General features: G+C 44.2%; 1 protein-coding gene across 1 annotated transcript in view; it reads right to left on the minus strand.

Moving 5' to 3' along the window:
- RELL1 (RELT like 1) overlaps positions 1 to 16,978 on the minus strand; it is a 75,640-nt gene extending 58,662 nt beyond the window's left edge. Inside the window, exon 1 of the mRNA XM_055245742.2 lies at positions 16,751 to 16,978. Within this exon, the coding sequence (XP_055101717.1) occupies positions 16,751 to 16,838 (88 nt within the window). The 5' untranslated portion in view covers positions 16,839 to 16,978. The remainder of the gene's footprint in view (positions 1 to 16,750) is intronic.
- Positions 16,979 to 17,231: the final 253 nt, after the last annotated feature.

A 17,231-nucleotide genomic window follows, 5' to 3' on the forward strand; every position in this document is an offset into this window, starting at 1 on the left:
AGATGTAAAACTACAGAACAGAGAGGTTAAGTAACCTATGCCAGGTCACACAGGTAGCAAGTATCAAAGGTGACTTTAATCCAGGCAATCTGGCTCCAGAACTCCACACTCTGCTCCATTACTGCTGAAATGTGAGAGCTCACAGTTTCAACATTCAGTAAAAGTCCATCGAATGGGATTCTCCATAGCTCATCTCTATTCTAGATACTACAGTGTTCACGTAGTAGAGTTAGAGAAGGTAGAAAACCTACAGATAATCATTATCCATCTAACACAACAATAAATCTACAATGACAGAATGGCATTTCCTAGTGAGTCAGTTATTAGAAAGAGAAGGTACATTTAAAAGTTACATTCTTTCCAAGTCAATTTATCTTTTATTTAATCAAGTGCTAATTGTTAAAAAGTAATTCTGCTGCCATTTATAAGATACAAAATTAAAATGCTACCCTGATCTACATATAACACTGATGAAACACTTGGTTACTTCTCAGAAATCCTAAACTTCCTTTTGACTCTTAAAACAATAGAAACACTTTGTATGAAGGGATCAGATTTGTCATCACCCACTTTGTCCAAAATGATCTCAATTGTGAATGAAAAATGTTAAGTGAAAAAAATAAAAACACATACAAAGCAGTATTTAGAGCTTAAATAGTCCCAGTTTTTATAAGAAAAAAAGACATCAAAATGTTATCAAAGTGGTAAGATTATAAATCTTTTTTTCTTTTTAGTGTTTTGTGTCTTAGCATTCCCCACATTTTCTTTTATTTTAATTATTCACAGTGCAATCACAAAATGTTTTTGAAAAAAGGGAGGAGGTGTGCATAGAAAAAAAGAAACCTGTTAAAAAAATACCTTCCAAGTACAGTTAACATTTATGTTTTCTTGCTGGAACTCTGGGGCATTTTTTTCTCTTTTTCTACTTTTCGTAGTTTCTAAAATGTCCTGATCATAATCGATAGGTTTTTTTTAAACTGTATGTAACAGTCAATAAGGAGCCATCATTACTATAAGGTTGAACCATGTGAAATTGTTACTGTAGTGTCAGAGTAATATTAATAGTGTAGACAGCGGTAAACCAGGATACTGGATATCCCTTAGTAAAGAGACTACTAAACCTACAATCCATCATATTGACATTTTAGATGTTTCCACTGGTTGGAGGCAGAGACAGTGCTATGAAATTTTTGGTGAAAACCACAGGAAACAAGAGTCAAAGAAAACCATATAGTAGTATACCTTCTACTTTATTACACTATAAAACACAATGTAAACACATAAACAGTAAGGAACAGCCTGATAATTTTTTTTCTTTCCCACTAATTCTTTTTTATTTGTTTGTTTTTGAGATGGAGTCTCACTCTGTGGCCCAGGCTGGAGTGCAGTGGTGTGATCTCTGCTCACTGCAACCTCTGCCTCCCAGGTTCAAGTGATTCTCCTGCCTCAGCCTCCCAAGTAGCTGGGACTACAGGCACGTACCACCATGCCCAGCTAATTTTTTGTATTTTTTTAGTACAGACAAGGTTTCACCATGTTGGCCAAGATGGTCTCAATCTCCTGAACTCGTGATCTGCCCGCCTCGACCTCCCAAAGTGCTGGGATAATAGGCATGAGGCCACCGTGCCCAGCCGCCCCATTAAATCTTTTAAAAACACTTTTGAGCCTTTATCTTCTAAATAGTAAACTGTGCAATTTCAGAGAGATTATTCCAGCCCCAATGTTTCCATATTATGAGTTGGTTTTTCCCAATAGGAAAGACTTGTCTGTTCCATTTTTCCAAAACCCAGGTCTCCAACACCAACTGGGTGTCCCACAATTCAATTAAATTCTGATACCACCTGGCATTTAGTGCAGACTCCGCAGGTTAAATGCTCAGTCCCACAAGACTGACCCCACTTCAGATGCCAGCCGCAAATGGGGTCCCCAGGCTAACTGCACTTCTGCCTAGGGACTACAAATTGGGGGCTTTCCATGACCCCCCTCAATAAGTTTGGCATTTTGCTAGAATTATCAGAGGCATTCGAACCAGAGTGACTCCATCTTGAATAGGGGCTGGGTAAAATGAGGCTGAGACCTACTGAGTTGCATTCCAGGAGGTTAGGCATTCTAAGTCACGGGATGAAATAGGAGATCAGCATAAGATACAAGTCACAAAGACCTTGCTGATAAAAGGGTGCCAGTGGAAGCCCACCAAAATCAAGATGTCAATGAAAGTGACCTCTGGTTATCCTCACTGCTCATTATATGCTAATTATAATACATTGGCATGCTAAGAAACACTCCCACCGGCACCATGACAGTTTACAGATGCCACGGCAATGTTGGGAAGTTACCTATATGGTCTAAAAAAAAGTAGGAAGCCTCAGTTCTGAGAATTGCTCACCCTTTTCCTGGAAAATTCATGAATAATCCACCCCTTGGTTCAGCATATAATCAAGAAATAACCATAAAAATAGCCAATCAGCAGCCCTCGGGGCTGCTCTGCCTGTGGAATAGCCATTCTTTATTCCTTTACTTTCCAATAACCTTGATTTCACTTTACTCTATGGACTTCCCTGGAAGTCTTCCTTGCACGAGGTCCAAGAACCCTCTTCTGGGGTCTAGATCGGGACTCTTTTGGGTAACAATGACTCACAGAATTCAGAAAATCCCTACACTTATGATTACGGTTTTATTACGAAGCATACAACTCAGATACAGCCAAATGGTAGAGATTCATAGGGCAAGGTAGTTGGGGAACAGGCACGAAAACAGAACTTCCAAGCCCCCTCCAGGCACGCCATCCTCCCAACACATCCATATGTCACCAACCCAGAGGCTCCTAGCCTCCTTGCTGCAGTTTTAACCAAGTTTTTATTATACAGGTTTGACTGACAAAATCATTGGCTATTGTTGAGTGAACCCAATCTCCAGCCCCTTTCCCTTCCCAGAGATCAGGGATTGCAGCTAAAAGTTCTAACCCTGTAATCACATGGTTGGTTCCTCCGGCAACTAGCCCCCATCCCGAAGCTACCTGGGGGCCCACCAAGAGTCCAAGGATCACATGAGCACAAACTCAGGTATGGTCTAAAGGAGCTCATTATGAATAACAAAAAATGTTCCCATCACTCAAGAAATCCCAAGGGTTATTTTTAGGAGTCCCAGGAATCAGGGACAAGATCAAATATATCATTTTCATTACACCACATTGACTCAAAGTCAAGAGTCTTTACTCACTAATATATCAAGATGCAGCACTGAACCAGTGTGGAAAAGATCAACCTTCTCAATCACAAGTTTGTGGCGGCAACAGATCAACTATCATATGGTTCATGCAAAAGAATTCTCTTTCCCTCCTTCAAGTCTTCTCCATCCCTATCCCTCCCACCCACCCAGGAACTAAGATCCACCAGATCTATTTAGTTTGTGTAACTACTGTTTCCATAATATGTAGGCATTGGATGTATACTGAATTGCTTTGAAGCTGGTTAGTTTTCCTTCCCCAAAATCTATTTCATCACATCATAAGAAATTAAGGGACTGAGAAAACTCACCAGAAGTGACAGAGATGGAGCCCTTAGCCAAGCAGGATTTACAAATCATCCCAGTGCTGATATGCATGGTTTATTTAGAGACTGCCTTAACACTGACAGTCCTCCATACTGGGAAAGAGAAGTAAATAAGGACAAGACCCACAGTAGGGCCAAAAAATGAAAATACACCAACATACTTCCAAAACATAAATATTTAATGGTTGAGAATTCAGTAGTCTGGACCATGTGTGGTGGCTCACGCCTGTAATCAAGAATTCAATAGACAAGCTGATTTGTATAATTTCAAGGTATTTACTCTAACTTAAGAAAAATACATAATTAGCAAGCTTTAACCATTAATGAACACTCCTTGGCTTTCACACCACCAAGCCATCAAGACTATATACTTTTTTTTTCCTTTTTTCTTTTTTTTTTTTTTTGAGACAGGGCCTCACTATGTAGCCCAGGCTGGAGTGCAGCGGCACTATCACAGCTCACTGCAGCCTTGAACCTCTGGGCTTAAGCGATCCTCCTGCCTCAACCTCCTGAGTTGCTAGGATGAAAGGCACATGCCACCATGCCCAGCTAATTTTTGTTCTATTTTTGTAGAGACAGGGTCTTGCTATGGTTTTCGGGCTGGTCCTGAACTCCTGGCCTCAAGCAATCCTCCTGCCTCAGCATCCCAAAGCGCTGAGATTACAGGCGTGAGCCACTAGGCTAGGCCAGAACTATATACTTAGCACTGACTTCATGATTCTCATTTCTCAGCACTCCTTAAACTTTGAAAAATTGTTTCTATCTGCATGTCATATGGATTGCATTAAATCTATTCTGCTGCATAGATCCTATTTGTGTTACTTACAAAGGACTGTATTATTTGTTTGACGGCTCACCCTCTGCCTCCCTACCACCTACACTTCTGCAGAAAAGGAAATGGGAATGGCAATCTCAACTGCCCTGCTGACAGCACAGGGCCCTGTCCCCTTTCAGCTCAGCCTCTGGGGCTCTTCTATCACATGGCAATGCCTGGGGGCCTCTTGTTGTCCCCTACCCTCCACAACTACACAGTAAAGTGCAGTTTCAGGAGCTCTGTCGCCTAGCCTCAGTCTCCCCTCTGCAGCCTCAACTCACGTGACTTCCACTGAAGAGTCTCTGCCACACCCAGTCTGCACTAACTTCTCTATTCCTATCTCCATGTCTTTGCACACAGGCTGTTTCCTTTGCTCAGCACACCATTCCATACACTCCCTTTTAAGGTCCACTGAAAATGCCAAGTTTCAGGCTATGAATGAAGTCTTTTCCATCGCCCTTATCAGAAGGAAAGTCTCCCTCCCTTTGATCCCACACAGCACTTTGTCTGTAATTCTCTGATTACACCAAACACATTCTCTACTATACTATAGTGATTTGTATTCATAGCTTATCTCCTCCTTCTCAATCACAAGTTTGTGGAGAACAAAAAAGAAGTTTGTTATTCATTTGACATACCTACACAGCACCTAACGATATCTCAAATAAGAGAAACCTCATTTTTAAATTAACTGCACACTGTAAAGAATAATCTACAAGTTTTACCTGCAATGACTATTAAAAAGGGCTGAGTTGACAATCACGACTGTGAAATGAGTTTCACCTTCAAAACCCAGCTTCTTGGCTCTATGACATAGCTTTAAACAATGTCCAATGCTTCCCTTTTTCTTTTGGTGGTTGTTCTGTGTTTTGCCTTTAGAGGGAGGATGGAAAGAACTGAGGAAGCAGTAAAAGCATTCAGGCCATACGAGCATATAGAACAAACTTGCAAAGAAAAATGAAGGAATGCCTGCTCATTAGCCATCTGCCACTTCACCAATGCCAGGAAATTCCAGGCTGCTGTTTTTTATAAAGTGGATGATTCACATGATTGTGTTGGGGACTTCCAGCTATGAAGAACTGTTAGAACATTTGAAAATTAGTGTTCCCAAGTTGTACTGTGATACAAAAGCCCAATGAATTCTTCAAACTTCCACCTCTTACAGGAATCTGAGAAAACCAGATTATGTTTACATCCACGCATGGGGAAGGAAGGCTTGGCAGCTTACTGGTATCGAAAGGAATTCTTTTTAGTTAGTTTTGAACCCTACCTGTCTTGTGAACGTGCTATGCACAGGCTCTCTGTAAGTCTTCAACCACTCAGCGAAATCCATCTAGCCACTCAAAGATTGGTAATGGCATAATTGTCTAATGTGTGTCTTTTCAGGAAATTGAAATTGATATGTCCTATCTCCCTCACGCCAAAATTTTATAAAAATCATTTCTAAGCCTAATGACATGTAAATTGAATTACCCCCTCCAAATATTTACTCTAAAAGCAAGTGGACAATTTCTGTAGAATTCCTAAGATAATCATTTCCTGCTAAAAACAAAATCTACATTCAATTTATAAGATGCCTTTGTATTCTCTTTAAGAAGATGAACCCATAATCAAAAAGCTCACGAACAAATTAAATATAAAACTTTCCTTCTACTAGTGGTGCTGGGCACAGAATACCTGCAATTTCACATAATGCAAGGCGCATTTGAGAACAATGAACATATACCTCACGTTGACTTCCCCTCCTCTGACTTGAACAAGAAATTCCCCTTCTCTTCATCTTGGTTATTCCCTGTAAGTCTCAGTTTCCACATCTCCACAGAACAGAGAACAACATGCAACCTGCTCCTCATAGTGGTTGCAAGAATTAAATTTGATCAGGCAATCAAATATTTTGTACCCATTTCATATGCTCAGCTGCCTCAAGAAGCTCTACCTAGACAAAACAAACATGGTGGAAACAATTGCATGTAACTGAGGGCTAAATAACATGGAAAAGATGCAACATGTATCCATAGACTTATGGACAATATATTCACAGGAGGCAATAAAGGCAGTGAGAATACCTAGGAAATGTTTCTTGGAAATGCTATCCTTGATCTCAGCTTGAAGAATGGGCAGAGGACAGGACACATACAGCCCCGAGAAGAGGGGAGGGGATTCCACCTACTCTTATCTCTTTCACTGCCCTGCTCACAGTTGATACTTAGCCAGCATCACCTGGAAACATGAGAGTTGAAAAGCAAGTCTCCAGACCCATCCCAGTCCTATGGACTAAGCACTCTCGGGTGGGGCTCAGAGATCTGTTTTAACCAGCCTTCCAGCTGGGCTTCTGAACACTCAAGTTTGGGAACCACTGCTGTTGCTTTGCTTGATCTTACCTCCTCTCTTCGGTGACCACAAGTTCTTTCCACCTGACCAACTCCTGCAGTTTTTGCAGCTGTAAATTTCACTTTCATTTCCTCCAGAGAACATGCCCAACCTGCACTGGAGTCTAGTTTGTCCATGCATGTCCCAACCCCAGCCCTAGGTTAGGTATTTTGGCCCTGTGTCATACTTTCCTTGACAAGGTACTCAGGGTATGTCATTTTGCTTGTTTAATTGTCTTCCTGATAACCTACTAGCTCCATAAAGGCAGGTACTGAGTCTATTTTGTTCACATCACTTCATTCTCGGTGCCTTGCACACTGTAAGTTACTTCATTAATATCTGTTGGATAAATAAGTAAATCAAAGAAGCCATGAAACAATTGGTTTTGAATAGTATAAAGTATTATAAAATCAGGAATAAGATACATATACAATTAATAGATGCATTTGAAGTACTGGTTGTAGAAACACAACTGAGTTTAGTTTGTCCTTGAGAAGAGTTTTATGAAGAGATTTGGGTTTCAAAAATCTTTGCACTGAAAATGCTACCGATGTCACACCATATCACCTGATAAGGTAGTACTGATTGTTTGTTATTATCGTTCTTGGTAAGTATTGCTTGTTTGTTATTATCATTCATTTTTCCTCCATGACCAGATTTTTCTGCCTTTGGAGTAATTTGGCCCATAGAGGCTGGCAGACAAAACAGCCTCTCACCAGTGCAGGGGAAGGGCTGTGGGGAGGCTTACATCTAAGATTTGTGGGTGAATATTGAAAACAGTAACTCTTCACTGTATTATGAAGAAAAAGCTTTGGACCAAGAGTCCTAACACCTGAATTCTAACTCTGGCTTCCTTCCTTCATTCAAATATTTAAATATTTTACTCTACTCCAGGCCCTGTGCTTGGATCCGAGCCTACAATGGCGAACAAGACATACACATAGTCCCTCCCTCACCAAACCTAAAGGTCTCCTCATCTGCTATGGGCTACAGCCATTCCTGACTCCCACAGGACACTGAACCTTTTTGGGCTAGTTTCCCTAGCTGCAAAAAGAGGGTGTTAATTACAAGATGACCATCAAAGTCCCTTCTGAATCTAAAATATGACTAAGAATAACACAATTACTCCCATGAGTCAGTTAGCCAAAGTTCTTCCTAGTCCTCCTCCTCCTACATCCAAGAAGCTGAGAAACCAGGCCCTTGAGCATGAGGATCAAGGGCATATGTAGATCAAGGAAACCTGCCATAGGCAGCAAGGCTGGATCCACTTCCATAGACAGCCTAACAGAATGAGAAGAGTCCCAGAATGAGGAAAGACACTCACTTAAGTCCTGGCTGTGCCAACACAGTTTCCTCATCTGCTAAATAAAAGCTTGCAGGACACAGTCAAGGTCCCTTCCAGCCCTAATACTACAGGACTCTGCTTCCTCCTCCTAAGAGTCTCCTTCATTGAAACACTCATCAAAGAGCCACGAGAAGATGAACAAGAAGCAGTCGGACCCTGGATAATCACAAAGCATGTCAGTGTGACAATTACATCAAATACTAAAGAAAAACTGTCACAATTTTGTGACTACACCTATAGATCAGCTATCTAAGAATAAACCAATTGGTGAATCTTCCAAAGTTCTTCCAAAAGAAAATGTCATGTTCTACCCTTACGTTATTAGGCCATTCTTGCACTGCTATAAAGAAATACCTGAGGCTGGGCATGGTGGCTTACGCATGTAATCCCAACACTATGGGAGCCCAAGGCAGGTAGATCACGTGAGGTCAGGAGTTCCAGACCAGCCTAGCCAACATGGTGAAACCCAATCTCTACTTAAAAATACAAAAATTAGCCAGGCATGGTGGCAGGCGCCTGTAATCCCAGCTACTCGGGAGGCTGAGGCGGAGAATCACTTGAACCCGGGAGGCAGAGGCTGCAGTGAGCTGAGATCACACCATTGCACTCCAGCAGCCTGAGCGACAGAACAAGACCTTGTCCCCCCAAAAAAGAAATACCTGAGACTGAGTAATTTATTTTTTAAAACAGAGGTTTAATTGGCTCACAGTTCTGCAGGCTGTATAGGAAGCACAGTGGCATCTGCTTCTGAGGAGGCCTCAGAAGCTTCCAATCATGGCAGAAGGCAACGGAGGAGCAGGCACATCACATGGTGAAAGCAGGAGCAAGAGAGAGTCGGGGGGAGGTACCACACACTTTTAAACAAACAGATCTCTTGTGAACTCACTCACTATCGTGCGGACAGCACTTCTCATGATGATGCTAAATCATTCATGAGAAATCTAACCCCATGATCCAATCACCTTCCACCAGGCCCCACCTCTAAAACTGGGGATTACCATTCAACATGAAATTTGGGCAGGGACAAATATACAGACTATATCACCTTATAAAGGTAATGTTTTCCTTCCTTCTTTGCTTAGTTTTGGTGGCTAATGGCTCTGCCCCACAAATCCCCTGCCTCCCAAGAGAACTCTGCCAAGCCCATTGGACCCTACTCCTTTGGGCACTGCCCAACATCCCCTCCTCAAAGACCCCTCTGCCCTTTACACAACCAGCACCAGCACCCAGGGCTCAGGAACAACAGGTGACAGGAAACCCCTCAAGTAATGGCAGAGGCCCAAAAAGGAAAATTCTGGAGTGGTTAGGAACTTTGTCTCAATCTTTAGCTGTGATAGGTTAGTATTTGGTTTAGGCTAGACAATAATAATACACTTTTTGATCACTTACTGTGTGCCAAGCACTCACTAGTTTTACGTAACTGACACAACAATGCCGTGAGACAGCTCAGCCATATTCTCTCTATAATACAGATAAGGAAAGTAATTTAAAGATTTTTTTCTTCTCTGTACAACAGGCACTTTTATTAGTGGCTGGAATGCAGTTATCCACAAGAGTGCACAAACAAAATGGGAGAGGGGGATCAGGTAGGGCTGGCAGCAGGCACGGGAAATGGGAGATACCTGGCTGGGGGGTTCTCTCTGTTCGAGATCCTCGGACGGTGCTATTGAGTAAAGAGAAGAAGCCAGGGGCCTTGGGGTATTGCAAGTGAGAATGGAAAACCAGGTCCTGCTGGCCGGGCGCGGTGGCTCACGCTTGTAATCCCAGCACTTTGGGAGGCCGAGGCAGGCGGATCACGAGGTCAGGAGATCGAGACCACAGTGAAACCCCACCTCTACTAAAAATACAAAAAAATTAGCCGGGCATGGTGGCGGGCGCCTGTAGTCCCAGCTACTCGGAGAGGCTGAGGCAGGAGAATGGCATGAACCCGGGAGGCGGAGCTTGCAGTGAGCCGAGACTGCGCCACTGCACTCCAGCCTGGGTGACAGAGCAAGACTCCGTCTCAAAAAAAAAAAAAAAAAAGGGAAAACCAGGTCCTCTGAGTTCAACAGGTTTGGCAAAAGGATCCTCAAGGTCAGATGTCCGGCCCCTCTACCCATCCATCCTCCAGAAAGTCCCCTGGGTAGATTCAGTTTCTCTTACAAAGAGAACTGTGTTAGTAACTGGCAGAAGAAAGCAGAGGAGAAATTTGGCCCAAACTCTCCATCTAGCCAACAAGTTTCCATTCTAATTGGCACCCATTCATAAAGTCACTTGGAATAAACAAAACCTTAGTTTTTTGGGGGTACCCTTATTTTCTTAGATTTCACACTAGAGTACCAAAGTTGTACTTCTTTTTCTGAAGTGTCACTCATTTTGAGGACTCATTTTCTCCACTGGAAATTTTGCTACTTTGAGCAGCTTTGTATTTGCCTCCAAACAGATGAGTCACAGAAGCGAAAATGCAGGACCATAATCCCTTATCTGAAAACCTGGAGGTCAGATGTGCTTCAAAGTTCAAACCTTGTGATTTTAGGAAGGTAATGCAATGCATTTAGCGTACAACCTGTAACACTCAAATCAAGTTCATTAATATTATTCAGCAGAACATGCAAATAGTCAAGACAGAATAATATATACCATAGAACCTCACATTAGGCTGGGTGTGGTGGTGCATCCCTATAATCCCAGCACTTTGGGAGGCCGAGGTGGGTAGATCACATGAGGTCAAGAGTTCCAGATCAGCCTGGCCAACATGGTGAAACCCCACCTCTACTAAAAATACAAAAATTAGCCAGGCGTGGTGGTGCATGCCTATAATCCCAGCTACTCGGGAGGCTGAGGCAGGTGAATCTCTTGAACCCGGGAGGCGGAGCTTGCAGTGAGCCAAGATCGCACCACTGCACTCCAGCCTGGGAGACAAAGAGAGACTCCATCTCAAAACAAAAATTTAAAACCTCACATTAGTTCAAGTTAAGTTTTACAACCTACAGAGGCTATCAAAAGCCTACAAGAAAAACTTGTTTTCAGAGCTTTTTACATTTCAGAATTGTCCATAAAGGACTACACACTTGCAAATGGCTCAAAAACTAGAAGAAAACAAAATCAGCCCGATAGTTACCAACCACGTACAAATTAAAACAATCAAGGTACCAATTTTTGCCTAACAAATTAGCGAATATGTTTTTCAGAGAAAATAACAAGAATATGAAATTGAGTCTTTTTGGCTATTGCTGTGAGAATGTAACCTGGGATGACCTTCAGATCAACACTGATGTCATCAATTGCCTCAAAAATGTGAACATCTTTGACCCTCAAAGTGCCTTTTCAGGAACCCATTTTCTGTGGAAGTCCTCTGATATTTAGGCAAAGTTTCATGCACAGAGGCATTCACTGAAATGAGTTTTAAAACTCACTTAAAAATAATTATCAACTGAAATCTCCCAAATAGTTACATAGTAAAGTAAAATACAGTGAATCAATATAGTGGAGCAGTAGGCAGCCCTTTTTTGGGTGTGTACGGAAATAGAGAAACATTTCTGTGTAACATAAACTGAAAAAGTCATGATACAAAGTTATATTGCATTATGAACCTATCCGAGTTAAAAATGCAATTAAAGAACCTATCCGAGTTAAAAATGCAATTACAGGCTCATGTCTGTAATCCCAGCACTTTGGGAGGCCGAGGCGGGCGGATCATGAGGTCAGAAGATCGAGACCATACTGGCTAACAGTGAAACACGGTCTCTACTAAAAATACAAAAACAAAATTAGCCGAGCATGGTGGTGGGCGCTTGTAGTCCCAGCTACTTGGGAGGCTGAGGCGGGAGAATGGCGTGAACCCGGGAGGCGGAGCTTGCAGTTAGCTGAGATCGCACCACTGCACTCCAGCCTGGGTGACAGAGCAACACCCTATCTCAAAAAAAAAAGAAAAAAAAAAAAAACGCAATTAGAGAAGACCAGAATGAAATATGCTAACAATGGCTAGTGCCTTGGAGTAATGGAATCAAGAGTGATTCTCGCTCCTTCCTCCCACAAACTTTAAATCTTTGGGGAAATTTTCCAAAAATACCTAGTGCACTGTATTTTAGCTAAAGGGAAATGGGAAAAGATGGCTTGGCATGTTTAGTAATAATAAGCATGGACTTCAAAATCAAACAGATCTGACTCAATGGACTCAATGGACTCCATGACAAAATCCAGCTTACACATGAGTGACTTTTTCTTTTTTTCTTTTTTTTTTTTTTTTTGAGACGGAGTCTTGCTCTGTCACCCAGGCTGGAGTGCAGTGGCGTGATCTGGGCTCACTGCTAGCCCCGCCTCCCGGGTTCATGCCATTCTCCTTCCTCAGACTCTCCGAGTAGCTGGGACTACAGGCGCCCGACACCATGCCTGGCTAATTTTTTGTATTTTTAGTAGAGATGGGGTTTCACCGTGGTCTCGATCTCCTGACCTCGTGATCCGCCCGCCTCGGCCTCCCAAAGTGCTGGGATTACAAGCGTGAGACACCGCGCCCAGCCCATGAGTAACTTTTTCAACTTCTCTGAGGCTCAGTTTCCTCATCTACAAACGCAGGAATAAAATTACGTATATAACTGACAGGAAATTCATTGTAAGAATGAAATGATCTAGGTACTTAGACTACCGCCTGCCACAAACCAGGTAATAATAAAAATTGAATTCCTTTTTCCTAAAAGAGTAAAGCGTCTACAGTGTACTAACACCAAATTCTGATTTTAGTTTTTATAAACCACACCAGAATTATTAATATACCTGTTTTCAGCAGCAACCAAATCTTTACAACCACTGAAGTGTCCTAAATTATTAGGAACCACTTAACCTAATAGTTTATACCAGTGACAATTTAATTTATTCTTGTCAGCTTTAAATCATTTCTCTATTGTTTTAATAAGCCACTAAACTTCAACATTAGGGCCAAAGAATCATTTTTAAAGAAACAATAAAATCTGTTGTTTGTTCACTTGGGGCTTTGGTCTCTCACATTCAAATTCAACTCTTCAAACTTCCAAATAGATTCATTTCATTTCCTTTTTTGGGGGGGCGGGGCAGGGAATTGACAGAGACTTCTCACATTTTTCATTTCCTTTTTAAATTAAATGTAGACATGGACTCCCAAGTTCCAAGGCATGCTTTTTCAAAACTTTCCAAACACTATATATTATGTGGATGTACAGCTTCGCAGCTACCTGGCTAGGACAGAACCCAGAATTTAATAAAGCTAATCTTTAGCATCTAAAAGGGAGTCAGAATGCTGGAGGGAAGCCCGCAGCCCAAGGACAATGCATTTCTCATCTCACCAGCCCCAGGACCTCTTCCACCCACTCCTTACTCGAGGGCTATGCCCACTGTCTGAGAGAGAAACTAATAAACCTAAAGGTTGAGTAACCAGAGAACTTAAGGACATAAATAAGCCAAGATGTGGAAAATCATCCTTTTGGGTGCTTGTGGTATATAGTTTCGAATGCTGCTGCTAAGAGACAAGTTTAATGAGATTCTTCTACTAGGAAGGAAGTGAAAAAGGCATTGTCACTACCCACCGTGATGCTATCTGCCCTTCTTTTCTCTACTTAACAACTTCTGATAACCACATGCTTACAATTTTATGATGTTCTAAACTATCTTAGAATCTCAGCGAGATTGCAGAGGTTGACTCATATTCTATTTTTTCTCTGCAGAGCAGTGGGGTACAGTGGAAAGGGAATGAACTTTGGAATCAAGCAGGCTGGTTTATCCCAGATAAAGATACATATAAAGGTACACACATACACAGACACCTCCTAGTGGTTCTGCTTCTCTGAATGCTGACTGGCACAGTACCTATGTGATGTTCAGCCAGTTGTTTAACCTCTCTTGCCTCAGTTGCCTTACTGGAAATAAGTATTTCATAGGGTTATGAGCAATGAGTTTAAAAATGCATATGAAGGCTGGGCGCGGTGGCTCACACCCGTAATCCCTGCACTTTGGGAGGTCGAGGAGGGCGGATCACTTGAGGTCAGGAGTTACAAACCAGCATAGCCAACATGGTGAAGCCCCGATTCTACTAAAAAATACAAAAATTAGCCAGGCATGCTGGTGGGAGCCTATAATCTCAGCTACTCGGGAGGCTGAGGCAGGAGAATTGCTTGAGCCCGGGAGACGGAAGTTGTAGTGAGCCGAGATCGCACCACTGCACCTCAGCCTGGGAGGCAGAGCAAGACTCTGTCTTAAAAAATAATAAAAATAAAAATAAAAATAAATAAATAAATAAAAATGCAGCCGGGCGTGGTGGCTCACGGCTGTAATCCCAGCACTTTGGGAGGCCAAGGTGGGCAGATCACGAGGTCAGAAGATCGAGATCATCCTGGCTAACATGGTGAAACCCCGTCTCTACTAAAAATACAAAAAATTAGCCGGGCGTGGTGGCGGGCGCCTGTAGTCCCAGCTACTCGGGAGGCTGAGGCAGGAGAATGGCGTGAACCCGGGAGGCGGAGCTTGCAGTGAGATCGCGCCACTGCACTCCAGCCTGGGCGACAGAGCAAGACTCCGTCTCAAAAAGAAAAATAAATAAATAAATAAAAATGCATATAAAGTACTCAACCCAAAGCCTGGCACACAGCAGGCACTCAACAGTATTTCCCATTCCTTTCCCTCCACTTCCCTATGCTCAACGTGAGAACATTAACACCATATTTGGTTCCAAGGGGATCAGACGTTGGCTGGTCAGAGCATCTTCTCTTTACACACACCTCAAGATACTTGCAAATTTGTGCTCTGTATCTTTTCCTTTTTAGACACCTGTTTCTTCTTCTGCATTAACTTTCATCAAAAAGAAAAAAAAAAAAAAGGCTGTCATGCAATTAGATGAGAGCTTTCATCAGTCACATTCTAGTCCTGAGACCTGGGTGTTGCTCAGAGGTCAAACCAAACACACACCCACTCTAGGGATGGATTTCTCCTGCTGATGATGGCTAATTACATGCATCATGTGCTGAATTTTTAATAATTCTACTCCCAGATTAAACTCTTCCTCAGATTCTGTTGCAACTGACTCTAACCCTCTAAGGAATGTCTCCAACCTCACATCCAAGTGGAACCTGATTATGCACCTATGTGTCCCAGCAATCAAATGCAGGATGAAAATCAAAATGAACCAGCAGGGCATGGTGGCTCATGCCTGTAATACCAGCACTTTGGGAGGCCGAGGCAGGAGGATCACTTGAGGTCGGGAGTTTGAAACCAGCCTGGCCAATATGGCAAAACCCCATCTCTACTAAAAATACAAAAATTAGCCGGGGATGGTGGCACATGCCTGTAATCCCAGCTGCTCCGAAGGCTGAGGCAGGAGAATCACTTGAACCAGAGAGCTGGAGGTTGCAGTGAGCCGAGATCATGCCACTGCACTCCAGTCTGGGTGACAGAATGAGACCCTGTATCAAAATAAGAAAAAGAAAAACAATTGTTCCATCCAGTACAACATGTCACTAGCTGCCATTTCCCCAGGTAGATGGCTAACGGAAATACGGGCCTGCTAAAAAGACTCAGGAGACAATACTATCCATCTCCTTCCCTTCCAATCTGCTCTGGTTTCTATGAAAAAGTGAAGGCCAAACTGCTAAGTCAGTGTAAAAGTTGTAAGCGACTGAAATGTTCTCAGGAGGAAGAGTTTATGGATGTTTATGGAGGAGACAGTCACTGTTGAAAGGCTTCCAGTTGCTTATTATTTGGACCTGAGGAGGAGCCACCCCTGAAACCAGGCTTGGAAGAGCTTGCTGACGTCAGACTCCCAGCTGTAGTAACCCCAAATGGCCAAGTAAGTTTTTTTTTTTTTTTTTTAACTGCAGCTGTTAGGTGGCAATTAAGAGGGGAAGCGGTGGTAAGGAATCCCTAGTGTCTGTAATTATAAAAGCAAGGATGTGACATAGGACTTCCATAAAACTTACACCTCCTCTTAAGATTGATTTCAATTAAAAACTGCTTCATCGTTGCTAACACTTTAGCATCTCTGTTGGTGGCTTCCTGCCCTGACCACACAAGGTTCCTTTCGTGACGACAGGAATCAACACAATGAAGAAAAAAATGTAGTTTACCAAGGCGCCTTCCCTTTTTCCGAGCCTGATTTATACAGAATATATGGGAAGAAATGTGGACTCCTTGACCTGTTACAAGAATCCATCAACCACCCAAATAAATGGAAACGTGGAAAGAGATTCAAAGTCCTCTAGGTTTTAGGATATTTTAAGGTATTTAAAAGGGAAAAGGAGGTGCCGACAGCGAACCCGGTGCTCTGTGTCACGATCCTCCGCTCGCGGCGCCTTTGAGGACAAGGGCGGCGGGAAAGGGGTCCGCGGGGTTCCGAGGCGCGCGGCCGTGGAGGAAGCGCCCCAGAAGAAGGCCTGGTCCCTACACCCCGCACAGCCCAGGGCTGGGGGACACAGATCCTCGGAGGAGGCCCCGGGGAGGGAAGGCGGGAGCGGGGCCCGCGGGAGGGGAGGGACGGGAGCCGTTGCCACGCACCGCGCCCTGCCCGGACCGCCGCGGGACAGCCAGTTGTTCAGCGCCAGGATCCCGCGGCTGTGCCAGAAAGCAGGCTCCTTGGGACGCCGCGGGGCTGCAGTCCCGACCCCTCGCTTCCTTCCGCGCTCCCGGGACCGGGCTCAGCAGCCGGCGCCCCGGCTCCGACCGGACACTCACCCGGAGCCACCAGCGGCGAACTCACGGCGCCTCCCACGAAGACAGCAGCGGCTAGGACGGCGGACCCCGCGAGTGCCCGCGGAGCCATCGCCGCGTCGCTTCGCCCTCCTCCCCCAGGGCGCCGCGTCCCGCGCTAGGGAAGGCAGAGCCGCTCCGGAGCCGGCGGGCTGATCCAGTGGCTGGGCTGGGCTGGGCTGGGCCCCAGGAAGCGGCGAACCCCGCCCCGCCATGGCCCCGCCCCCCCGCCACACCCACCTCGGCTCGGTCCCGCCTCTCCCCGCGCGCCCCGGGCTCCACCTAAGCCGGCACGAGGCCCACTCATGGCTCCGCCCCCGACTCCCCGCCCACCTCAGCATGATCCCGCCTCCCTGCCAGTCCCGCTTCCTTTCCAAGCCCGGCAGCAGCCTCAGCGGCGCAGCTAGGCCATGGACACGCCCTCTTTCTCCACCCACCTCGGCTTGGCCCCGCCTCTCCCTGCCCA

This window comes from Symphalangus syndactylus, chromosome 16, assembly GCF_028878055.3.
Source record: "Symphalangus syndactylus isolate Jambi chromosome 16, NHGRI_mSymSyn1-v2.1_pri, whole genome shotgun sequence".
Classification (NCBI taxonomy): Eukaryota; Metazoa; Chordata; class Mammalia; order Primates; family Hylobatidae; genus Symphalangus; species Symphalangus syndactylus.